The 26,503-nt window shown below is 35.5% G+C and overlaps 1 protein-coding gene across 2 annotated transcripts in view; it reads right to left on the bottom strand.

Moving 5' to 3' along the window:
* The window catches only part of TMX3 (thioredoxin related transmembrane protein 3), a 30,029-nt gene extending 3,875 nt beyond the window's left edge, over positions 1-26,154 (bottom strand). The window contains exons 1-14 of one of the 2 annotated variants that reach the window (XM_003788405.3): positions 26,046-26,154; positions 24,930-24,984; positions 22,645-22,684; positions 21,303-21,426; positions 14,726-14,771; positions 13,351-13,431; positions 11,270-11,369; positions 10,515-10,592; positions 9,682-9,748; positions 6,395-6,493; positions 3,187-3,244; positions 2,973-3,026; positions 1,771-1,827; positions 765-894 (exon numbers count right to left, since the gene is read on the bottom strand). In XM_003788405.3, coding sequence (XP_003788453.2) covers positions 765-894; positions 1,771-1,827; positions 2,973-3,026; positions 3,187-3,244; positions 6,395-6,493; positions 9,682-9,748; positions 10,515-10,592; positions 11,270-11,369; positions 13,351-13,431; positions 14,726-14,771; positions 21,303-21,426; positions 22,645-22,684; positions 24,930-24,984; positions 26,046-26,127 — 1,071 coding nt within the window. In that variant the 5' untranslated portion in view covers positions 26,128-26,154. Of the gene's footprint in view, positions 1-764; positions 895-1,770; positions 1,828-2,972; positions 3,027-3,186; positions 3,245-6,394; positions 6,494-9,681; positions 9,749-10,514; positions 10,593-11,269; positions 11,370-13,350; positions 13,432-14,725; positions 14,772-21,302; positions 21,427-22,644; positions 22,685-24,929; positions 24,985-26,045 lie in introns of those variants that run through there. The other variant, XM_023512403.1, reaches the window with a different exon arrangement.
* Positions 26,155-26,503: the final 349 nt, after the last annotated feature.

Raw genomic sequence — 26,503 nt, 5'->3', positions numbered from 1 at the left:
TGTTTTTTTTTTTTTTTTTTTTTTGAGACAGAGCCTCAAGCTGTCACCCTGGGTAGAGTGTTGTGACATCATAGTTCACAGCAACTTCCAACTCCTGGGTTCAAGCGATTCTCCTGCCTCTGCCTCCCAGGTAGCTGGGACTACCAGCGCCTACCACAACACCTGGCTATTTTTCTTTTTTTTGGTTGCAGCCATCATTGTTGTTTGGCAGGCCCGGGCTGGATTCGAACCCGCCAGCTCAGGTGTATGTGGCTGGCATCTTAGCCACGTGAGCCACAGGCACCAAGCCGTGCCTTCCTGTATTAATGCACCCTTATTCTCCTCTGAAGGTCTCCTCCAATCTGTACAGCTGGACTGAAGCTGACCCACACCGAGTCCAGGCCTGCCTAGGTTGTGAATTTAGTTGAGCTTGCGGAACCAGAGCTGCTGCAGGACACCCTTAGTATTGTGCAGGGAGAGTGTCCCTGAGGATAAAGCTCAGTAAGGAAGTATAGGCAGAAAGGGAAAAACTCATGATAAAAATCAATCAATCCCCTGTGCTCAGTCATCCCTGAAATCTTGGTCACTCCTTGAATTTCTAAGCTCTATAAGCCGACAAAATCTCTTTGGTGTTACATAGTTGGAGATGAGTTTCACTAACTTACAAATAGAAGGGTTCTCACTCATACACAGGAGTTTAATTTTAATAATTTTATGTTTTCACACACAAACATAAAATTCCTATTATGTGATGGGCCCCTCTAAAATGAAAAGGAAGAACTTACTTCTACTGTGCCATCCAAAATGTTAGTAATGAACTGGACCATGTCTTCAGCGTTCTTAACCTGTCTATCCAGCAAAAAGTATTGCTGGTTTGAAGTATTCAGTACAACTACAGTCGGGATTGTCAACTCACTAAAAAAAAAAAAACAAAGAAATCAAAATACACATTAAACACAGCAATAAATTTATTCTGATATTTACTTATCTCACAGTTGCTACAATTACAGGAGGAAGCTATATTAACAGGTTTGCTTCCCTTTGCCTAGATAAGGAAAATCTCAAATTTTACATCTATCTTAGAATCGGTTAAATTAAGACTGTATTAAACATTCCAATATGTAACAGCTGAATATCACAATTAAATAGAAATAATAATATGTATGCCTGTCTCATTAAATTACCACAAAATTAAAAAATACACATTGACCACTTAGTCCAATGTTGGACGCAGGGAAAATGCTCAATAAAGGCTTAGAATTATTATTTGGCCAGTATCCTACACCTTTTCTCTTCTTTCAAAAAAAAGACGGGGGGATGGGCGGCACCTGTGGCTCAGTGAGTAGGGTGCCCGCCCCATATACCAAGGGTGGCAGGTTCAAACAATTGGTTCTTGTTTCAAATTTATTAATTCAGTACAGGGCATGGTAAATATTTTTACTATCAGTTTTCTAAAGTGACAAATTAGACTATACATCATAAACATAATATATTGAAATTATTTTAAAACTGGATTTGTTTCTATAAAGTTATTTTAGTCTATTCAAATACATTCTTCTAGAATAGCAATTAGTTCTTGAATGCTAAAAAATTTCTACTTAGTAGTTACACAATTCAGTAAGTTTCAAATACAGAATTTAAAAACTCAAGTAAGATATTTAATGAAAGAATGTCTGCATCACTATACACCATTAGCTTTTACCAGCTACTTAACCCTTCTGCCTATTTCTCAGAAAAAGAAATAAAAAATTTGATAGATTTGACAGCAAAATCATTCATCACTTTACTTACTCCATCAGCAAGGTATTTATATAGTCATTTCCATCCATATGGCCAAACTGAAAATCCCTAACCAACAATAACCAAAAAAGAAAAGCACAATATTAAATACAAAAATTTAAAAAGCAAACAACCCAACAAATTGAACATTGGTGCTTGCGTGCTAAGCACATAGACGCTGTAAACTGTTAACACGCAAATCGCAAACGTAAGTATAAAAAAGGATATCACTGCTACTGGCTTTTGAGATACCAATACACATGGGTAGAATAAGGCAAAGTCTAATACATTTCTACTTCCTTTATGCACACTTAAAATGCAGAAAAATATGTGTTGTTAGCTTTAGTATGTCTAGAAAAATTATCCATTTACCTTAGAAAAGATCTAATACAAAAATGATAAAGACTATGTAATAAGAAAACTATATATTGACCCGTCATTAGAAGATCAAAAGGAATTAATAATTAAAGAATATTACAAATTTACATTGGCTATCCTTTAGAGCAGTAACAATGATTTAGCACATAGCAAAAATATATTTATTGTTGATGTCACTTTTATATGCAGTTGCTCTTTGACTTCCTGTTACCATCACCACCTCTCTGACTTCTGATTACTCATTTAACTATCTCTAATTTATAGGTACACGTGCAGATTTCTTTTTATGAAATTTATCTCCATTTCTATCAGACTGCAGGTATGATACAAACTATATTAAAGTTTTATTTTTAATGTGTAGCACAATCCACAAGGAATTTCAAGATTCAGACAATTCACACTAAAATTCAATACTCTTTCCTACAGTACTCCCCTGTCATCGCTGGCTTTAGTTACCATGAAATTCCAGAAATAAACATTTATATAACTTTTATTATAATACATGTTTGTACTTTTATATATAGTACATGTTTACTACAGTACATAATTGTTCTATTTTATTAGTTATTGTTAATCTCTTAGTGTACCTAATTCCTATATTAAACTTGATCATGGGCAGGTATTTATAGAAAAAAAAGAGTTTGGTTCTATCTGTGGTTTTGGGCATCCAAAGTGGATCTCAGAAACTATCTTGCATGGGTAAGAGGAAACTACTATCCTTTAATTCAGTTCTTTGATTCACCTTTGAAAAGTATAAAATGATACTACTTTTGCTTTACTGAATCACAAAGCATAAACAAACAAAGATAAAGGGATTTATGGAATACAGCACCTACCTATGGAAATGGTCTCTGTAATCTCTGGCAACTTCCTGAATAATTGACTTTAATCTGTAGAACAAACACATGAGTATTTCATCTTATTACTTATTCAATCATAGCATCTGCTGCCTTATCTATGTGCTATAGGAAAGAAAGATACCATATCAAATCTATCTAAGGCCATAAGGTAAATGACATTTGAAGCTTAAAGCTACTTAGGGCACTATACCTGGTATGTTCAACTGATGTATTTTTCTCATCGATAACTGCAATAGCCACAAGCTTTCCTGAAATTAGAATAACATGTCTAAATTCAATAATCTCAATATATAAACTTTTCAATAATCACTTTAGTTGTAAACAGGGAATCAGTAAAATGTCTGCAGAATTTAATTCCAATTATCCTACACGTTATACTGAATTAGATCAACACATTATGAGAAAATAAGTATGAAGAGTGTGTCAGTGAATTAGTCAACTCCAGATGATAAATTCCCTTCAATTTCCTACCCCCCAAAAGGTAAATAATAAACATATAGCAATATTTATACTTCCAGTGTAATTTTGTAACAACTTATATGCTCAAATTGTATTTTTTTCACATACCCCATAAACTGTGTAAGATAACTATTTTATCCAAATCTAAAACCATAAGAAGTTCATAAAAGACATCTACTTAGAATTACCTTAGCTCTTATTAAACAGTATGTAACAGTAAGACAATCATTTTTACATGCCTTTCCTTTTCCTTACATGGATCACCACTTGCCAGTAATAATACACAGGATTAAATGGACCTGTATTTATTTAACCCTAATGAGAACATTAATCGCATCATCTGACATCCTCTAAAAAAGGTGGCATGATGTCATAACCAGACAGTGGTTTGGAGTAAGCAAACCAGACACTACAGTCAAGCAGTTGGTTATGGTTCTGGGCACTGTCCCAAGCCCTGGGAGAACAACAGGAAAGTGCCCTCATCATTAGCTGTGCGACATAATCTCAGTGAGGTGTCATTTATTTTCAAAATCACCTATTTTGTAGAGTTACTGGGAGAGTTAAATGAGATTACAAGCACATAAATATTGAGATGACACCTGGCTCAGCGCAGGAACATAAATGTAAAATTAAATCAGCATTTTTTCAATTTCATCACCGCATTTTAATACTGCTTACCCTAATTCCATACTGCTTAAACTCCTCACTAAATTCTGCTAATCCTCTGTTGATAAACATTAACTCCTGTTGATTATTTACCTTCTTGACAAAAATATTTCATTTACAAATGAGTGTGTGTCTTTTATTACATGCTTCCTTAATTTGCAAATGCCTCATAGGTTCTTTTTCAAATGCCTATAACATGTACAGCATCTTCCCATGGGCCAGCAGGATTCCAAACACAGGCTGTTTCTCACATGCTTACTGAACATTAACTGAGCACCAGGTAACATACTGGACGCTGGACTAGTTACACAAAACGGAGTTACACAGGCCCAGCTCTGCACTTGCCAAAGTACAATCTAGTAGGGGGAACAGACACTTTAATCACATAAATGTCCTCTTAACAATAGTTAGAGTTCTGAAGGAAAGAAGTACGTTGCTATAAAAGACTATTACAGAGTAAAGTAGAAAGGGGTTCAATCAAGATCTTCCTAAGGAAGCAATATTTGACCTGAATTTGATGAAGAGAAAGAAGAACGCAGAAAGGTGCTGCTTGCGTAGCCTTTTAAAGAAACTGGGAGGTCAACGTGGCCAGAGAGGGAGCGTATGGGGACAGACCAGAGTGAAATGAGGCTACAGATACAGGCACGGGTCAGAACACACAAGAACCTGGAGCCACCAAAGAGAAACACAATATGAGTCTGAAGCCACAGAGAGCTGGAAGAGGGTGCAGCACTTGTACAAAGGGACAGGTGGGGTGACAGGCAGGGGGGCAACCACAGCTGATGCCTAACACACAAAAGGGACATTGCCTTAGGTAATTTTTTTCCAAATTACAACTGAGTACAGCCAAAGTCATCTATTCCAATTACCTGGAGGTCAAGCTATCTTCTATTATTACTGTACTAAAAGCAAAACTGCCCTGTCCCTGTATTTTCCCTTTGTCCTTTCTGTGGGCCTGAGAGAATCAGAAAGTAAATCTAATTTTTTTTTTTTTTTTTTTGAGACAGAGTTTCACTCTGTCACCCTCGGTAGAGTACCATGGTGTCATAGCTCACAGCAACCTCAAACTCTGGGGCTTAAGCGATTCTCTTGCCTCAGCCTCCCAAGCAGCTGGGATTACAGGTGCCTGCTACAACACCTGACTGGTTTTTTTTTTTTTTTTTCACCATTTTTTTATTTATTTTTGGCCAGGGCTGGGTTTGAACTCGCCACCTCCAGTACATGGGGCCAGCACCCTACCCTTTTGAGCCATAGGCACCACTCAACACCTGTCTATTTTTAAAGGCAGGGTCTTGTGCTGGCTCAGGCTCATCTCAAACCTATTAGCTTAGGCGATCAACCCACCTCGGCCTCCCAGAGTGCTAAGTAAACCTAATATTTCACAGTAGCTGTTAGCCATGTGATAAGCTAATACACAGCACCTTCTGCAAAGATAAGCAGAGAAGAAACACCACCAGACACAGAATACTAAAGCAGGCTCAGGGAACAAAACAAGTAGTAAGTATTTAAGGAAAGTTACAAATAATAGGGACTGTGTAAGACTATCTCTAGTTTGTATTCTTAATCAGCTTCAAGGAGAGGGAATCATGAAGAAGCTGTAAGCTCCTCACTTCTCATGCCAAACAATCACGCCTTCTATGAAGTGCTCCCATTCTTATCATAAAGTCGGGAATGGAAATAAATGAGATACAATAACCGTGATTCCTCATTCCTAATTTGCTATAAATTTATAAAACACCTCTTTCTAAAATTCAGTCAGCTTTTTTTTTGTAGTTTCCATCTATGAAATCATATAATTTAGCTTCTTATAGCTTTCATTTTTGTACGTATTTTTACACTGGCTGTGCCATTCTTAACAGTATAACATTAAGAAACTAGGCCAATCTGATTAAAATTTTTCACCCTCCCAAGTAAAAGCAGGCCTTATAAGGTCATGGTAAGTTTTACTTCAACTCTCAGTACACGATAGGCCCCCTGAGTACAGCCTCTCGGCTGCTCCTTTTTTCTCATTCCTTTATTACCCAGGCTCTGTTTCCCCACTGACCCCCAGGTCCACTAGTAAACCGCGTCTTCTGCTAATCTTTAACCCACATACAAAGGCAAGTTCTTTGGTAATTTCAGTCTACGTTCTCATTAGGCAGAAACGGCAATTCATGTCCTACAAAAAGATTAAATTATGACCTAGAGCTTAAATTCATTTCCTACAGAACATGATTTAAGTAACCAAATAAAGAAAAATTCTGTCAACTGATAGTTGTATACATGCTTGTTACCTGTGTCTCCAAGTTCATACAAGAGGAAGCCATCCACAGTAAGATAATTCTGAAACCTCTCCCTGTTGATCCATGATGACAGATCCCCATCTTCGTATTCTTAAAAACAAAACATTGATAAGTATGGCAATATGTATAAAATGCCTGATAGAGAATCATAAATCTATACATTTTATTTTTAGGAATTTATTCTAAGCAGATAATCAGATGTATAAAACGATTAATGCACAAAGCAATTTTTCACTCTAGCATCATTAAAAATAGAAAAAAATAATTAAAAATAAAGGAAATAATCAAAATGACCCCAACAGGAAATAATTCACATAAACTTTGCTACATGTTGAGAAAAACAACTTATAAATTAAAGCAGAAAATTATAATAAAAAATTTGAAATAAAAAGGTTATAAAACAGTATTAAAATTAGACCATAACTTTGTAAAAAATAAAGACAAGACAGATAAACTGACACAATAATGAAATGAAGGCCTATCTTCCTGAAGACAGTTAGACTCGGATCATGGTGCTGTGGGAAGTTTTTATGATAGTTTCTTTGCACTTCTCTATTTATAATATGATTAGTTCACAACTCTTTCTTATACAGGCAACACAAACACATACAAACCCATAATACATTAGCTCCTTTCCAACATCAAATACTTCTTGTTAATCAAATGGAAAATATGATACCTAAGTGAAATGCTATTTCCTAATCAGACATATAATTCTGAAGTAGGTTTGAAAATCATTACAACTGCTGAAAAAGAAGCTGATATAAAGCAAAATTTCCTTAAAAGCCTACCATTAGGTCTGACTGAAGACTGGATTTTAGTAATTTCTTGAGAGGTATGCTTTTTCCATCACTTGTATTGCTAAACATAACATTTGCAAGTTATCAACCCATAAAATAAGTGACAAAATGCAAATCTGAAAGTAATTACACATGTGGACTCATGAATTAGAAAAATAAACATAAAAACTAGAAGCTGATTCCTGGGCCATAATCTCTACTGGATTTCAAAAGCAAATTTCCTAAAGATGGTACAAATGGATCAACTTTGAACTAGGAAATAAACTAGCCTAACAAATGTAAACACTGTAACCCAATTGTCTATACCCTCCAATAGTTTGAAATAACAAATAAATAAATAAAACAAAAATAAACCATCATCCTAAGTCCCACTGCTTCTAACCTTATTAACAACAATTCAACATTACAATAAGAATTCAAAGTAAAACCTTTTTATCTAAAGGGTTCAGGCAGGTTCTAAATATCAATAACTGCATGTCAGAAAAATGTGGCCTTTACAGTGGCCGTAGAAGCTGAACATATGATGATTGTCTGTTTTAAGCAAGAGAGACCACAGCTGAAATATGGAAAGACAAGGGAGGGGACAATCTTAGACAGGCTCAAAGGAGCACAGGCAAATCTAAATAGATAAGATCAGGATTTTTCTAAAAAAGAAACAGACTAGCTCTCTGAATTGTTAAGAAACTCATCATAGAAAAAGAATGAAAGTTTTGAAGGCTGAATTTTGATACCATTAGGACGAAATATTTTAACTCGGAAAAAAAATCTTTTAAACCCTGTTTCTTTACCTGTAAAATAACAAGAATATTGATCTTCAAGGATTGTTGTAATGCTCGAATAACACAATAGACAGTCAGTGCTTATCATATGAGGGCTACCGTAAGATCAGGTGATAGACTAAGCGGATTCTATAGCACAGATATGAATTGTTTTCCTCCCCAACTTTCTTCTGTCTTTTCTTTTTCATATTTTCATATGCATAAGTGCCTCTTACATCCCTTTTAAGCTGAATGTCTAATACATTCAATAAATATCCAATGAATAAATGACCATTTAATGGCACGTTTCTCTCCTTATCTAATGTTCTCAGTTACCCCTTTTGTAATCTAAAGGTATTAATGTACCTGCCTTATGACCTACTTAACAGCTTACTTTGGACATGAAATGAACATGTCAAAAGTTCATGCACAGACAGTACCGTCTGTATCATGACAGTATAAATGGTAGTTATTCTATAGCAAGAAATCAAATTCAGTTTTCTCATTCATTAATAGAAAATAAAGATTGTAAGTTCTTAGCCTTCACAACCAAACAATCTAAACTATATAAGCAATTAAAATCTCCTTTTACTAAAACAAAGCAATCAAAATGTTTCTTTTGTTGGACAGTCTTCTATTTGAATTGTTTAAGCACTTTGAAGTCTACTGCTCTCCACTAGTCCTACTTTCCCTTCTGTTATGTACATCTGGGTTCTAGAACGTGGCAACCACAAGCACGTAAGGCCACTGAGCATTTACAAGGTGTAGTCAGAATGAGAAACTGAATTTTTTATTTTATTAAATTGGAATTACAATGTTACCAACATTACTCTTAGATGAGACCTAGCATTCACTATTATTTTTGAGTGCCTCTGTGGTGCCTGACAGATGTAGAGTTCAATTATTTCTACTGAAATTCAAAGTCTCTCCTGATGCCCCTGTGAGTTCGTCGTATGGCCCTTGAGGATCTCAGAACAGGTTTGGGAACCAGAGGAGAAAGGATTTGATAATACCAAGGGATTATTATTGTTAATTACATCAGATATTATAGCAGCATGTGAGAATATGAAAAAAGTCCCCATTTTTTAAGAGCATCATAATAAAGTATTTAGTGATAAAATGCCACAGGGATTTGCTTTCAACATAGAAAAAAGTTGATGATGAAGCAAATGTGGTGAGATCCTGGTATTTCTTTAACCTACATGATGAGTATGTTGGGTTTTATTCACTACTCTTTTTACAATGATGTATGTATGATAGCATAATTCAAATATTTTCAAAATAGACCAAGTATTTGCATCAATAAAGAAAGGCTAAACAGCAGGTAGATGTTACTTCTGACAAGGAGGGAGAAAGGCAACTAGGGAGCGATTCACAGCGGCTTCAACACTAGTGAATATGTTTTATTTCTTCATCTTGTGTTTCTGGAATGTTAGATACTTTTAGAGAAATTAATTCTGAATATTTTAAAGTAATGCATACAAGCTGTACAGGGGTTTATACTTCTCAAAAGGCAAATAATTTTGACAAAATGATTCACTGTAGATAAAACTCAGAATGAAAAACAACAGATGGAAAAACTACATTTCAAGGGCAAAAAAAATTACAAACATCAATCATTTAAAAGAGGAACTGTAAAACGTTCCCATTACACCTAAGTCCTATAAAAGAAACATTTTAATGTTAAGATTTTTATATGAGTTAAAACTTTGGAACTCACCATCATAAACAAAGTAAGTTTCATCTTTGAAAACAAGCACAGCAGGCATCTCTTTCAGTTTCACATACTGCAAAAAATCATACATTTAAATGACTTTCATCACTGAAACACTGTAACTGGTACTTAGCCTTTATCATGAACAGGAACCCATATTCTTTACAACTTTAACCACTTCACATACATTGCCATGACTTCTGAGGCGACTCTGGCCTCCGACGACCTCCTAGCTCACCGCACTGTAGTCACACTGGTCTCCTCTTCTGCCCCGGCATTATGCCAGCCACATTCTCATTTGGGGATTTATAGTATCTGTTCTCTGATTATCACACACCCAATCAACAGGTTTTTTTTTTTTTTATGTAAGTTCCAATTCAAATATTTTCTTTTCAGACATTTCTTGATCATTCAATCAAAGCATCCATCCCACCTTCATGTGCTCCAACTATCTACTTTTTTATTTCATAGCACTTATAGCCTGTTTATATATTTATTTGCCAAGGACTGATAGCTCAGTATGAGAATCCAACAAAGGACTTCATCTGCAAAACACACACACACACATTAATCCACCACTTATAAACCAACTTAAGGTTTAAGAAAACACTTGTCATCACTTCTATTTTAAAGAGAAAAAACAGCACTAATGTAATAATCATAACCCCTAAATGCTATGAATCTGCTATTTGCTTATTAGTAACAAGCAATCTAATACCAATAACAGACTAATATCTTTACTCTTTCTACACAAATCATCGTAAATAAATCTGACAGTAAAATCAAGTAAAAATTAAAAAAATGAAATTGTGTCATTAATATCCAATTTTGCATATTACCTCAGGAACTACTTCTTCAGGGGCAGAAAAGAAGTATGTATATACAATCAACTCTGAAGCAGCATCTATGTATTTCTCCTGTGAAGATACACACAGAAAGAAAACCCATTTTTAAATATTAAAGATCAAAATCATTCCTCATTAATAGTCTGAGTTACCTTGTGCAGTAAGAAGATCATCACCATTTACTACTATATGGCATTTTAGGTGAAAAGATAGAATATCACAAGCAAACAGCATTTTAAGGCAAAAGAGCACTGTAAGTGCTTGTATCTTCCTCCAAGTAAAGTTCACTGAACGTAACATGAGCTCAATTCACATTTACTAATTTAATCACTAACTAGATAACAAGGCTAAATAATATAGTGATGATTATAAGATGTGTGCATGCACACACAGGCACACAGAAACAAAAATCAGCTGAAAACAATGGTCTTTTGCCATTAAAAAGTTTACCATTTTGGAGTTTTGTGACTCTAAATATTAAAAAGCAATACAAAATTTAAATACCCAGGTTAGTAATAGGAGAAGTAAGTTGGCGGCATCTACCCATACTGTTTATTCACTTCTGTGTCATAAAGGCAGACACTACAGAGAGTATACAAGAAAGTGTTCTTATTATAAAAAAATACTTAGAGTGAATAAAATATTTCCAGTAAGAGTGGAATAAGTTTTGCGTTTTTGGTGAAGTCTTAGCCAGATAGCAAATTAATTTATAATACATGTGTGGATAAAAAAATTAAATGATTTCATACTTTCAAAGGTGATTCTCCACCTATATAAACGAAAAATACACGATGTCTCTTCTGTACATGTTCAAACATTTGCTGACTTGGAAGTGGCCGAATTAGAGCTCTGTTTCAAAATAAACACAAAATAAATTTGCATTATGAACTAAAAATAGTACATAATTTACACCTATTTATACTATAGCTATGTGTTAAGTTATAAAGGTTTAATAACATATTAACTGTATTTTAAGTATATCTCAAAATCCATAGAAGTCTAAAAAATTACAGCCTATGACTACTATTGCACTTATATACTAAAGATTAAATTGTATCAGGTTCAAAATACATTTTAAATCTATCCCTTTAGAGACTAGCATCACTGCCAATATTTTGATAGGCAAAAAGGGACTATCATGAGTCCTTGGTTAAAAACAAAACAACTCATGAGGGAATTATGTTTTCTCTTTCAAAAGATCATTCGCCAAAACACTGTATGAAATACCATCCCAGGAGAATATAGTACTATATTAAGCATATAATATTTTACTCTGTCAATTTAGATGCCATTTAGTTTTCAAGCACCCATGAAGGTTACAACTCCAAAATATCAAAAGTATATTAAGTATTTTCAGAAAAAATAAAATGGAAAATGATCCCCCATAAAGAGAAAAACAAAACTATACAAAGAGTTTTATTATACAAGCATTTTTCAAAGCTGAAGATATGAGACTTAAGATATGATTTAAACACCAAAGTTTATTATAAACATATCATTTACAAAGTATCCTTTAAAAACTAAAGAAACAGAATTCTTTTAAATCTGGTGCACATTACAGAATTTTCACTCCACCAAATTTGCAAAAAGAACATAGTACATTTTGCAAAGGCCAACATTTTCTCAACGCACAATTCTTTAGGTGCATTGCATCACTCACTCTCACTAGTCGTTAATACTTAGTAACTTGTGAGTGATGCAACTCCAGAACTGCCTCTTGAAATTCCAATTGCAGTAGAGTCACCTCTAATTACATCAGAAGAATCTCATCTTAAGCTTAACACAAGTCATTTAAAAATCACCAGAACATAAAGACTAATAAAAATCCTGAGGGAATAATGTACCTCCTGCTAGCACTCCCCCTCATATAAAGTCATCTCGGAATTCATTTATCCAGAAAATAAAACATGCAATCAATAGGAAATCCACTGAAAATTATATTAGTATTACAAGTTGTAACATATTATGATATCTAATTCTTTGTATTTCCTCCAATAATTTGAGATAGTATCATGCCACCCAACCAATCAATCCCACTTTAATTTACCTTAAAGTTACATAAAGCTATCAATATAATATATACTGCTAAACTCTTAAGTGCCTATATTTTAAAGCCAATGTACATTAATGTGCTTTGATGAATTTTCTCTTCAAGAAGTTTCACATGATCCTATTAAACTGTGAGTAGAGATTTTCTTTATATCTCAGAGCAAGGTGGAGTAAAAAAAAAAAATCACCACATTCAAACTCATAGGAAACACAGAAGAATTTGATTTTTTATCAGTAAAACCTCAAAGATCTGTACGTCCACTAGATCTTTAGGTTTTAAGTGTCACACTCTAAGTATAAAGTGCAAAAATATTTCATAGTTCATGTGAAGATGCACATGATAGATAAGGACAAGTATTTTAGCTTCCAGTATCAGGCTAGGTATGAAAGTCTGAGTCCATTCTAAACAATCATTTTCTATGGCTTCTCTTAAATCTCAGAACCAGCCAGTCCAAAAGCAAAATCATCATAAAATGAAAATGAAAATTTACAAACTGCTATAAGTGATCAAAATTTTCCAAATACATTAAAAATACATTGGGGAAAATATTTTAAACACAAAATGAATTTAAATGTGAAGTAATACAATACAAATTATTTTCTATGTTTTTTTCAAGTATCTCTTTGCATATGAATGTAAACCTTAATTTTTCTCACAAATGAATAAATGTTTATAGAGGTAAGTTTCTAAAATATGCATGTTCAATACAGCCTATGAAAATATATTTGATTTTCAAGTATTAATATCGTATAGGTAAGGCCTTTCCTACTAAGAACTTACCCAGATACTCTGTGAGCAAACTCAATAATATCATCTTTAGTTCGTGGTCCTCTATAATTATATGCCAAGTCCCCTTTTAATCTTAAAAAAAAAAAACAAAACATAAAAACTTGATTTATTTTAACTGTTTTAACATTTAATGTTAATCACGCTATTGTTGCACACAAGTATAATATATAAGATAGTAAATGTAGAAGAGTTTTAGAAGTAGCACACTCATAAAATGTAATAGGCATTTGTTTTCAGAAGACCAGCAACTCAAAAATGTAAACAAAAAGGCTGTATTATACTCTGCTTTTAAAAAGTGAATATTCCACACATTCACAGTCAAGAGCTTGGAAAATTAAAGCACTGTAATTTTCACTATTTTCCCAGTCAATAGGTTAATATAATGACAAGGAATTAAGAATATTTTAGAAGAGGTGAAACTAATTTTAAGCAATACACTATCACAGATACTTCACAGATGGTTCAACATTACAGGGTAAAACAATGCCTAAAACAACTCTATCAGAAAATTAGATAATTCTCTAAAAGCCTACCAATCGATTACTTGATGTTTAATTAACTGAAATTTTAGAAAAGAAAAATTGGGAAGCACTATCTTATACCTATAATTAAACAGGAAGAAAAGAAAACACAAAAAGTAAAAGAGGCTTAGCAACTTTTCACAATGTGAGGAAAGAAGAAAAGGTCAGCACTAAAGCCCAGACGCAACTTTAAATTACTCACAACTTGGCATTTAAGATTTTTAAATATTGAAAATCATTTCACTTTCTTATAAAAATAACTTTCAAAACAAACCCTAAGTTCCCGATGTTATCAAAATAATGTTAATGAAAATCATAGAAGATTCAATAAAGTCATGTTTCTAGAACAAGTCCTCCAGAATTCCTATGTCATTTCTTCCTCCTCGTGCACTCCACTCCACTTGATCAGCACTAACGCATCAGGAGTCACATCCATCAACTTTGATTCTCTCCCTTGATCTCTAATGAAGTAAGTCTATTTTAATTACATTAAAGTTCAATTTGCTGAGACAGGAGTTTTGATAATAAAGCTGAACACACCCGTGTGCCCTTGAGCGTAAAGACCTTTCACAATTTATGACTGTCTACCTTATCCTGCACAGTGCCTGTCACACAGCAGGTGCTCAAACCCATTTACTGACTTAGCCATAAACAACACAGTTCCTCAAACATGAAGAAAGCCATAAAGATGCAGACGCCCTCCTCTGACCACACACTCCACCTACAAAGAATGGCTGAACCCAAATCTTCAGTCCTCCAAGGAAGTTACTGAAAATTAATGTAATAAAATGTAAGTAGAGTGAACTAATAAAAATACACATATAAACATACAACACTCAACTTACAGCTTAATTGTTGGATAACCTCGAACTCCAAACTCTGAAGCAATGCCTTGATAAGAAAAAGAATAAATAATTCTAAATTTTTTTTTTAAAAGAGAAACTAGGTAACAAATGTGCCTTTTACTTAAAAAGCATATTTACACAAACCCATATGTTGTTTTTAAGTCTTAAGAAAAAATACAAACTTACATGGAAAAAGAAAAAAAAAATCATGACATTCTCATATAAAACATTGCTAAGTAATCCAACCTATGGTCTGCACAAAATTCTATGACAAAATAAATAAATGCTGAAAGAACAATTAAAAATTTACCTATAAAGTACTTATTTTAAATGCTATGATGATTAAAAAAAAGTAATCCTCATTTGACTTCATTTCCAGAACAAACACTTCTTTCAGGTCTCATTTATTCCTCTAAAAAAAGTTTCTACTTTTTTGATAACCTACAAAAATTCCAATTATCTAGAAGATTATTCTGAAATCCTTGTATTAATTGAAATGAGAAATAAGTGCTACAATGGCACCTTTTGAGGGAAAAGAAGAAACAATAACAAAATCAAGTAAACATTAATAGGGAATTAGGCCTGTAAAGACTATGGAAATCACTCAGCAAATTAAAAATAAACTTCTTTATACTTTAGAGTAACTAGGACAGGAGGGAAGAAATAAAATATTCTTAGTTAATAGACTTTACCTGATATATTTACAAAACTACACTAGTACAAAGTATATTGTATTACAAGATCAATCCCTTTGTAATTTTTGTAATTTCCAGGATATTTTTTATCACAGTTGTTTACAATCAAACTCTTTTATCTGAATTCTTTTTTAACAATCACTTTAATAACCCTCATTAATCTTTGGATTCTTATCACCTCTCACCAATTCACATGAATAACAACAAAGTGAATTTCTGACAAAATATTGTCCAAAATCCCTGCACCTTCCTTTGTCAACTCCAGAGCTTCTCCCCTAAACACACGGAGCGAGGTGAGTGGAAGAGCCTGGACAGTGACCAGGGGCCAACACTCATTTTGATAAGAGGGGGGGCACAAACAGCAGAAATAACAAATAAGAACACAAATTCTAAAGATGTAGGTCTTTTCTGTGAATAGTTATGTAAAATGGTTTATGTAACCATTTTAAACATTTGGCTTAATTATATGTACAAAAAAATCTTTTAATTGGCCAGAGAAGTCACATAGAAGCATATAATGATTTAGATCATTGCTTTAAAAACGTAGGCAAAAATCCTTTAAAGTGGATTTTACCTCATTCCCTTCCTCAACCTTAGATAATTTGTGCCAGTCTCTAATGTAGGACTTAATTCTATCAAGTATAAATGGTGACTGCAGTTATGCAGATTACCTTGTTATAAGAAAAAACACAGAAAAGATTTTGGGGAGATTATGTCAGTAAAACCTGATCTCCTTCCAAAATTAAGGAGACAGGCAAATACAAGCCCTTGTTACCTTCAATTAAAATGCATTAAAAACTGCCAAAAGATACAGATTAAGATGCTTGATTGTGGGAGGGGGAGCCCCATAGTAATCCCTTTATTTATTTTAAATTATTTTAAAATATATTAACCCAAAAATCAAATAAATGAAGTATGCAATCAATGAGAAAATATACTGGTGATATTTTGTAGCTTGAAAATGCAATTCTCATAACAGGCTTCAGACAAAACAATCTCAGTTCCATATTCAGCCTTATGACTTAATTTTCTTGACCTTAGTTTTCATATTTAGAAGATGGAGATGATATCACCCAACTACAGCCCCTTGGCTCCTTGACCATTAACCTTCATTTCTGATAGAATTTTAATTGACAATGAATCCTAAAATTTCAGCCTTAGCATTTTCTGAAGGCAAATGGCAGTAAAAAACAAACAAACATTAACAAACAAACCATACAATGACATGGGTTAGGATTCCCTTTTCATTTATTAGCTATCCAACTTTGGATAAATGTCTTGACTTCTTTAATTCTAATCTGAGATACACTACTCACAGGGTTATAGGTTGGGATTTTAAAGTTAGAAAAAGTATGGAAAGAAATATAAACAGTCTGACACATGCAAGATTCTTAAATATTAAATCTACTTCCTTCTACTCTGGATTCTGATTTCACTGTTGAGTGATCATCTGCTGAAACATCCAACGCAGATAGTGTAATACTAATAAAAACCAATTCAGCAATTTGTAGAATATTTCATAACTGCCTTTCATATTCTTCAACTACATCTCAATTTTGTGAGAAGGAAAAGAATGGCACTAACTCACATAAAGAAACTAAAATTTAGGGAGACTTGGTACCTTGTTTGAGAGCAAACAGTGATCAGGTAACAGGGCTGCGACAAACTCAGTTAGACTTTAAAGTTTTCATTATTTTTTTTTTCGTATTAGGGAATGGTTTATGTAGAAATCTGAGGTCAATTCCTTCACAAGTCAAAGAATCCACAACATGGGTAACTTCCCTGAAGTTTTATAATTTCAAATATTTATAAAACATGATTAAACACGAAAAAAGCCCTCTCATTTCTGTTTTTCACCTGAAATATAGCAACATAATTGTAGAGAGAGGCAGGGATGTGAATCATGGTGATCTTGGACTCCAGGCCTAATTCTGTTTCCAACTTTGGTATGTGAAATTACTCAAGGTCATTTTATCTAAGTTACCTTGTTTCTTGATCTAGAAAATGGTGATGGGGAAAGAATTCCGGAGTTAATCTCTGAACTCTTTTCCATCTCAAAAGTTATTGTTTTTCTTCGTATTTAGTGAGTGTCATTATGTGTCTACCAAGGAAGGCCAGGGAAGCGCCTACACATCCCGCCATGCTCAGGGACCCTCCCCCACAACAGAAGGCCAATGTCCTAGCCCAGTAGTGCAAAGATGATAAACTCTGAACAACAGTCACTGACTGAAAAACCAAAACCAAAACCCATAGAACTATCCAGCCCCAAATTTTAATAGTACAAGGTTGAAAACCCTGAAATATGGTCATTAACCAAAAATACTCTGTAATCTAGAGAAGTAAAATTAATTTGTAACTATAATCTGTGAACAACTCAGGATAAAAATGTTAGTAGAAATATGTCACTAAAAAAATTATACATCAAATTGGGAAAATATGATCTTTACCTTAAAATGATGTTACACTAAGTTGGAGACTAACAGAATTTCAATGGTTCCATAATAAAAACCAGCACACACTATTATAGACAGCATTATGTTGTATTTTAACTTGCTCATGAGAAACATTTTTAGTACCCTTATTTGAAGGGGTATGTACAAAAAAGCCTCAAACACACATCTAAATTTACAATGGATATTACACAACTCTTCTCATGTTATTTGATAATGGTATTATTAGTTAAAATCATGCATCAAAATTTTGGGTACAATTCCAAACACAAAGTAGGATGAATCATAAGAGTTCATATTTCTCTATAGTGAAAAACTATACATAGAAATTTACTGGACCGAGTCTGAGGACATTTGCTTCTTCCAATTACTACAATTTCATGATTTAGAACTAAACTACCGGGGTGGTGCCTGTGGCTCAAAGGATTAGGGCACTGGCCCCATATACCAGAGGTAATGGGTTCAAACCCAGCCCTGGCCAAAAACAGCAAAAAAATAAAATAAAATAAAAAAGAACTAAGCTACCATCAAAGATTCTTAGAGACGATACACATTGGATCACTTTGAATAATCCTACCCCATCCTGAACCAAAATCCTGTAACTACCTGTCCTTTAAAAAAAAAAAAAATTCTACTTTGTAGTTCTCCAACCTAAGTATGCAGCAGAATCACCTAAAGTGAAATTAAAAATATAAATTCTCTTATGACCCAATCTTCAAGATTTTCATTGGGTAGGGCTGATGCAAGCCTTCAGAATCTGCATAATCAGTGAGCATCCAGGTCATCCTAACACAGACAGTCTATAGACCCCAAGCTGGAAATACTAACACTCTAACTGCCCAAACAGCAATCTGTATGGACAGAAGTGTTATCTAGAGGACAGGCGATCCTTCATATCTTACAGGTAGGCATAAAACAATACTGACAGATGGCTCAAAAAAAATTCAATTTCTTTACCGTTTGATTCCAAGTTCTACTAAAAAGAACTTGAACTCCTATATTTGAGCTGCCTTTAAGGATTCAAAGAAAATTTGGGAATTATAAGCAAAAATATATTCATAATACTTTGTATACTTATCAACTTTTTCTGTACACATATAGAATATCTCCATGATGTTATATTTAGATGGATAATCCATCCATCACTGACCATAAATCTTAAACAACACTGGACTATTTGCTTACGTTTACTGGTGCCGTTTGTCTCTCCTGACAAGAATGTAAGTTTCATGAAAGCAGAACTTTTACATGTTTGCTCAGTGACGTGTCCATCTGACACATGATGAGCTCTTCAGCATCTGCTAAATGAATGAATGCTGACTGGACTATTCCTTTTACAAAGGGATGATTTTTTTCAATAAACTACGTTTCGACCATTGAAGGAGCCCCAAGGATTTGCAAGCATCACTATGCAGGTTGGGATGTAAGGTGTGAGACCGGGTGTGGAAGTTTAGCATTCTATGTCCAAGGAGTAAAAAACAGGCTTTACACCTTAGAGTATACAAAAGCACCTATCACAGTGCCTGGTGGGAGGTGGTTGTCAGTATAGATTTTAGGCTCTCTTTTCCTTTTCCCCAAGGCTAAATGGTTTGCTTGAGATACAGGTATGTTTCCTAGACTGCAACCCCGATAGAGGTTTTTGCTCCTATGAATTCAACATAATGTATTATATAATACTAAATGAACAAGAAATAAAATTTATCAACAATCATGGCATCAGGCAAAAATCGAACCATTGACTAATTTATAAAAAATAAAATTTAAAAGTTTCCACCATAAAATACCTAAAAAAATAAAAAGCTGCAAACTACATATGAAGCCTAAAGACATATAAGAATACAGCCTTTTATTTATAGCATTTAAAACAATTTCTTCCAGTCCCATCCTCCCTCCTATCTGCTCCCTTCTCTCTCATATTCTCATCTCTTCCCCCACTCCTTCCTTTCTCTAATATAAACTTAGACTTTTATACCCTAAAACACACACACACACACAAAAAAAAAACACCCCAATTTCTTCCTTAAGCTATGCAGGAAAAAAATCTCAGTTATTTTTTCCCTAATCATCGTGTCACTTAATCAATAGTTAAAACATATGAGCACTTAATAAATACTGAATAATAAATTAATGAACTAGATACAAAGGACTTCACAAACACGAATTAGTAAATACTGACTGAATAAACAAATGCACCTATGAATAAAGATGTGTATGCAAGTCTAATCAACATATACCTGTAGATATAAGACGTACTTTCGCGAGCAATAGTAGAGAGCTGTAACTTCTTAAACACTGTTAAAAGCTGACTTCAAGAAATACTAATCCCAGCACATTAGCCTTCCTCTCGCTAACAATTTCCTGCCATTTATCTCCTCTTCTTTCAAAATTTCAACAATTCATTTGTGTGACTCAGTAATTCCAGCTCTAACATCTTATGTGCTTATACCCTAGATTCCCTATTCACAAACATCAGTAAAGGAAAAGACCACAAAATCAAAATAACTGATAACTTGAACATAAAATTAAGCGTATTCTTTTCCACACAGCTAAAAATACACCACCATTTTTATTGTTTTGTTTTTTCTTTTTAATAATGAAAAGCCAATCTATTAAATTTGTGATTTTACCCTTGAAAACGTCTGAAGAATTACTGTTTCCACCTACTTCACTTTACTGTTACCAGCCAACCCTGGGATCCCAGAATCCTACCCCAGGACTTATATAAAAAGGGTCAGATAGTAAGTATTTTAGGCTTTCTGGGGCCTGAGTCTCTGTCACAACTACTTAATTCTGCCGTAGACACAGACAACAGTAAACGGTGAGTGTGGCTATGTTACAATATAATTCTATTCACAAAAAAAGGTAATTAGACAGATTTAGCCTATGGCCCATAGTTTGTATAGTTTGCCCACTTCAGCTTCATTCTATTCTCTGGTATACACTCATGAAGCTCACTTTCGCCTTCGTGATTCTGTTCTAATATTCTTTCTAATGTGAATGTTCTCCTGATCCTCACTGTATTTATTCTAAGTTAACTCATCCCTCAAGTGCCTACTTAATCCTCTCCCTGCAATCTCAGACTGCTCAGACAAAAGCTACTCAGATGAAAAACTTTCTTCTTAACTTATACAGCAATATCAGTAGTTTAACACTCTACTATCTGGAACTGCCATTTGCAAACTGATCATATCAAGTAGATTCCAAGTCAGAAAAATGGCTTAATCATCTATATTAGGAGAAAGAATACTGCATATTCACTATTCAATGGCGAATTCATTAAGTCATAAAGTATACAGTCTTAAATTATTAAGATAATTTTGATTTTATATGAGCAAAACATAAATGTCTTCCTCCCACATTGAATACTGCTGCAAATAATTGTAACATTTTTGCTATGAGAATAGTAAAACAGTAAACTAAGGAAAGGCTTACTAGAATAGGAAGTAGCATCCATCTTTCCAACTTTAACTGGAGAACCAATGTTCTTCATCTCAAGACCAACTTCATTCCAAATCGGTTCCAGTTTTTTACAATGGCCACACCATGGTGCATAAAACTTGTTAAAAAAAAATTAAAATTTTGTGCTAGTGTAAATATCAATCTTAGTGTTTAGAGAATCTTTGACTGAATGTTCTAATAATAAAGTTTAAATTTTATTTTCAAAGTAGTTACATAACAAAAGATAAAAGACACATAAACCGAGATAAGTTAACTCCTGGCATGTAACTCAAAACTGATACAATTTTAAGTTCATTTTAAATGACTATTGATACCTATTTAAAACAGATATGCATTTTGCAATAAAAACATCTTTGCTTTCAAGTGCCTATGCTGATGTTCCATATAAAATGAAACCACCAAATAAACACACATATACTTTACCATATGCACACCCCCTAAGTGTTAATGAAGAATATCAATCTATTTCCAGCATAAGAATTCCAAGACAGTACGTGGTTTTATTGACTTTCATCACAAGCACTGACAAGACACAGGAGATCAAGAGGAGGACTGGTTTGGGACGGGGACAAGTTCGGCTGATTAAACTCAAAGTTACAGTCCTTCAGTTCTCAGAATCACTATAGGGTGGGAGTGACAGGTTCCTCTAGTTAAGTGGTATAATAAACTGCTTGTTCTACTTTCATGAAATAAGATTTTTCAACTGTATACTATTGAAAGGTTCAAATATGCACAGATGGACAATGAATTAAACAACGTACCATCATGCCCTGCCCTTTAGCTTCAACAATCACTGACTATCACTCTCATTCCATCTCTTCTGCTGCTACTCTACTTTTGTGCTGAGATATGTTAAAACAAATCTCAACTGTGGTAAGGTTTAAATATATTCTAAACTTGGAAGTGAGGAAAGGGAGATAAAAATTAAATTCTGTTCCCTATTAAGATTAAAAATGTAATTTTGAATATTAAGTATTATTAATATACTCAATCTCTTAGAAAATATGAAGAAAGAGTGAATTTTGGAATAAAATCATACCATAATTTACCTAAGGTAATCTTATTATAAGATAGGGTTCCAACATCCTTTCTTAACACCTCTACCCTTACAGCTTCATCAATAAATTCCCTTGCCCAGAACCTTAAAGTTCTGAGATTCATTTGGACATGAAAACCCAAATACAATAATATTTGAGAAAACAAACTGAGCATATACATAAGCCTAACTATATATTGTCATCTTTAAAAGGAGAATAGAAAGTGGTACTTAAAATGGGAAGGGTGGATAATTAGCATATAAGAGTTACATACTCACATCTACAAGCCAAATGTCATCTTTTCGATTCTCTTTAAATCTAAAGAAACAAAAAAGAAAAACCAATCTTTGCATGTTGTGTCCATTTTACAACTGGATGGTATAAGTAGGGACAATAAACTTATAAATATGGGAACATGAAACAAAGTCTTTCAATAAATTTGTACGTAAAATTTTTATTGAGGGACTGCTAAAGCATACCCACTCACTAAACATCTTTAGAAGAAAAGCTAATTACCTGACCAAAAATAAAATAACAGGAATAAGTAATCCAACAAAAAGAATTAAAGTAGGATTCAGCAGAAACACAAATATACATTTAAGCCCTCATACTTCTATTTCATTTTACCCCTGTATGGAAAAGTTAACATAGCAGACATGAGGCTGCTATTCTTACAAAGACCTGTTTACAAAATTGTTGTTGGATGGCATAGATGAACTTGAATTTTAGAACAGCTTCCACCATTTTCTGGCACTGATGGCTCCATGTTCATAAAGTATTTGTGAAAAGTACTCAATTGGAGAATTGCTAAGTTAAGATCTCAGACCACTAGCCTGAGATGTGTACTATAGGTTTGGGTAATTTTGTATCCCACCATTAGCTGGTTAGGTCTGTCCTTTAACTTTATTAAAATATTCGGCCAAGCCTGTAAATTAGGGACGATAATGAAGAGGTCATTATACGCCCCATGATTGATTGAGGCCACTGATATATAGCTTGGGCCAAAAATCAGGGTCATTTTCAGATGAAAAGATTGTGGGGTACCTGAATAGGAAACAAGGATGGCCTTGTAGAGTGTGGGCCAATCAGGGAACACACAGCGATAGTGAAGCCAAACTCAGAGAAACAGCAAGTGTAGACAAGATCCGGAGGAACACTACCGATGGACCACAGAGTCCACCACACTACAGATGCAGAGAACACTCTGGCCCACTGTTTTCACAGATCTGTTCCTAGTGATATTTTTAGCCTTAATCAGGATCTGACAAGCAGGACAGCTTTTTCATGCTGTTTTGGTGTCTTCTCACAACTGTTGTCAGTCCTTGCCTAGTCTAGGATTATGCTGAATTTCCATGGGCCATCTCTTGTGGATTCAAGAAGCAACTGGTTTTACATCTGCTTACTCTGGAGTGAGGAACAATTCAGTTTTCAATTTAACTGACAAGCATGCTAAGGACCCTTTGTTAGTGTAGGGTCCTTTTTGGTGACCATCCACATGGGTAACAAAACAATTATTAGGAGCAAAGCCCCTGCCTGCTCCTCAGGCAGAGTTGCCACTATTAGGGCACATGGAAGGAGGTGGTCAGCTGTGATACACCCCGTATGTACCATTAACTTCAGCAAGACTGCCTCTCTGTTAACAACAGTTCTCTCAGAATCAAAGTTTCTATAAATAGTACACTGTGCACCCCCCCAAGACCCATTAGTAGAAATGGCCACGTGCCTCTGTGGGGTAGTCAGAGCCAGGGCTTTTGCTCTTCTAGAACAGCACTGTATTCAACTGATTACCCTAGCAATGCCCCATTTGGTCATGCAGTCAGGTGTCCAGGGGGTCAGTTAGCAGAAACTGTACTGAGAGTAAAAAGCAAGCCTTTTTTCACTCTTGTAACGATGCCAGCCAAGAAGCAAAAAGAGGCACTAGCTCCTCAGAGTCCCATTCCTCCCCATGAAACAGCAGCAGGCAAGGCCAGGTAGGATCCAGCACTGACAGGGGACTCCATCCCACTGGGGAGGAAGGCTGACAGAAAGGCTTTGGCCTCTTTATGAGGCGGACAAGAGAAAAACGGACTAGGACAAAAATGTGACTCAGCTGAGAACTTTGATAAGGATGTTCAGGCAGAGATGCCTAGAAAATGCCTTGGGGGAGTCCCCAATAAGGAGGCCTCCAAACAGATGCCACTGGGCTAGAAGTTCACATATGCATATGAGCACAGCTGGCCTGGGAGGCCTGAATCCTTGACTACAACTCCCTCCAGAGACTGCAATGCTCTGGTTGTGTACCAGCTTTGGTGTGGGGAGGGCACCTTCCCCCTGTGGCCTGCCAGGAAAAGCCTTGTAATTGCCTACCACCAAGCATAGGATCTTGGCCTGGTGCTAGAGTCCTTACCTACTGTAAGCAAGGCCTTATGATTGATGCAGTAATACTATAAAGATAAGCAAACAGTAGTTATCAAATTTTAGCACTCAATATAATTACAAGAAAAAGACATGGCAAAGACACGGTAAAATTATTTTTAAAAAGTTAAAATACTATTTAAAATATATATTATTAACATATACTCACGATTCATCTAAATCTTCTACAAATCCTTGACAGACGGCTACATCAAGTAAAATAACTGGAAAAAAGAAAATATGACATGTAAACAATAAATGTGGATTTGCAATTTGTCTCACATTGAATGTTTAGTTACCTGTAAAGTGCTTTTGGTTTCTTAATCAACAATTAATCATTGATCCACCCTAGGGTACAAGTGATGCAAAAGTATAAGCAGTTTATCCCTTTAATGAAAGCTTCCTCCGCATGCAACCATACTGTGACTGGCAAGTTCTATGTAGGTCAATAAATGTAATACATAGGGTTTCTTTTTCTACGTATTTCCACTCTCCTCTGTTCTTCCTTTTTACAATTCTATCATTTTGGAGTAGAGGTAAAAACCATTCCTCTGTATTTGTTTCTCTAGTAAGAATTATCTCTTCAGTAAAAACTTCAAATGCCATTCAAAATGCTATTAGTCTTCTTTTTTCCCCCCCAAAAGTGGAAAAATAGAGAGACACAGAGTCAAACTACGATTCTAATACGATTTAGAGAACAGTGCCTGGCACATAGTGGGCTCTGAAAGGTTGCTGAGTAAGTGAGTCAGCCACAATGAAAACCCGGGTAGCCCATGCTGACAGGGGCCGAGACAGGCTGACACACACGCTCAAGTCACTTTTCACACCGCAGTCCCGGCGGTCTAACCACGATCTGCCCTTGACCAGCCCTCTCTCACGCTGGGTGGTAAAAATCCTTCTAACAAGGCTCCGAAAACCAAGCCAAGAGTTAGCCATAGGTTAGGATGGTGGCATCAACGCCTATCAATGGAGTAAGCGCTATTGAAAATTCCTGCCACGATAAGAAAAACAAAAAACAAAAAACCCAGAAGGCACGCCTGGCACAATCCAGCAAAGCCCGGGTTGGGGAAGGACCGGAAGGTGTCCGCTCAGTCAGGTCGCTGCAGGACGGCTCGGCGGGTCGGCAGGAAGAGGCCGGCAGCAGGTGGGTGCAGGTGGGTATCTCCGCGGACCCACAGGCCTCGCCCCATCCCCTGGCACCTACCCCAGGGCGGGCCCCATCCTGGCACCCACTTCGGGGCCGGGTCCCCGCGCGCCTTCGGCATCACCTTTGCGCGCCCATTACCTGTGGCGCAGAGCCGCAGGGCGGCCAAGCTCCTCCGAGTTACCACGCTCACCATGGGAAGCTGCAGGAGCCAACTCTGCATAAGTGAAAAAAGAGACACCGGCAATCCCCGCCTGCTGGCCCGGAAAGGGAAGCAGAGTCTACCCGGCTAGAAAGGGAAGCCCAGCTCCGAGGGCGGGGGCGGGGCAGGTCGGCCTCCGTTATCCTCTGTGAACCCGGCCGGCTTCTGCCACTGGGCATGCGCAGAGTTTGGACGCATGCGCGGCACTGTAGCGCCTGCGCAATCGTGTTCCAATAATCCTTTGCGGCTTTGGGAGTGTGGGAACCGGGCGTTTAGGGTCTCCTGAGGGGGGCGTTTGGAGGAAACTAAATAGCTGGTTAAACTTATTACTGAAGGTGAAGTGGACTCCGAAAAGTGCGCGCCAACGTTGACGTTTGAATATTGGCAGATCATTTAC

This window comes from Otolemur garnettii, unplaced genomic scaffold (assembly GCF_000181295.1).
Source record: "Otolemur garnettii isolate 467f Iridium unplaced genomic scaffold, OtoGar3 scaffold00027, whole genome shotgun sequence".
Lineage (NCBI taxonomy): Eukaryota > Metazoa > Chordata > Mammalia > Primates > Galagidae > Otolemur > Otolemur garnettii.
This window is presented reverse-complemented; position numbering and strand designations above follow the sequence as displayed.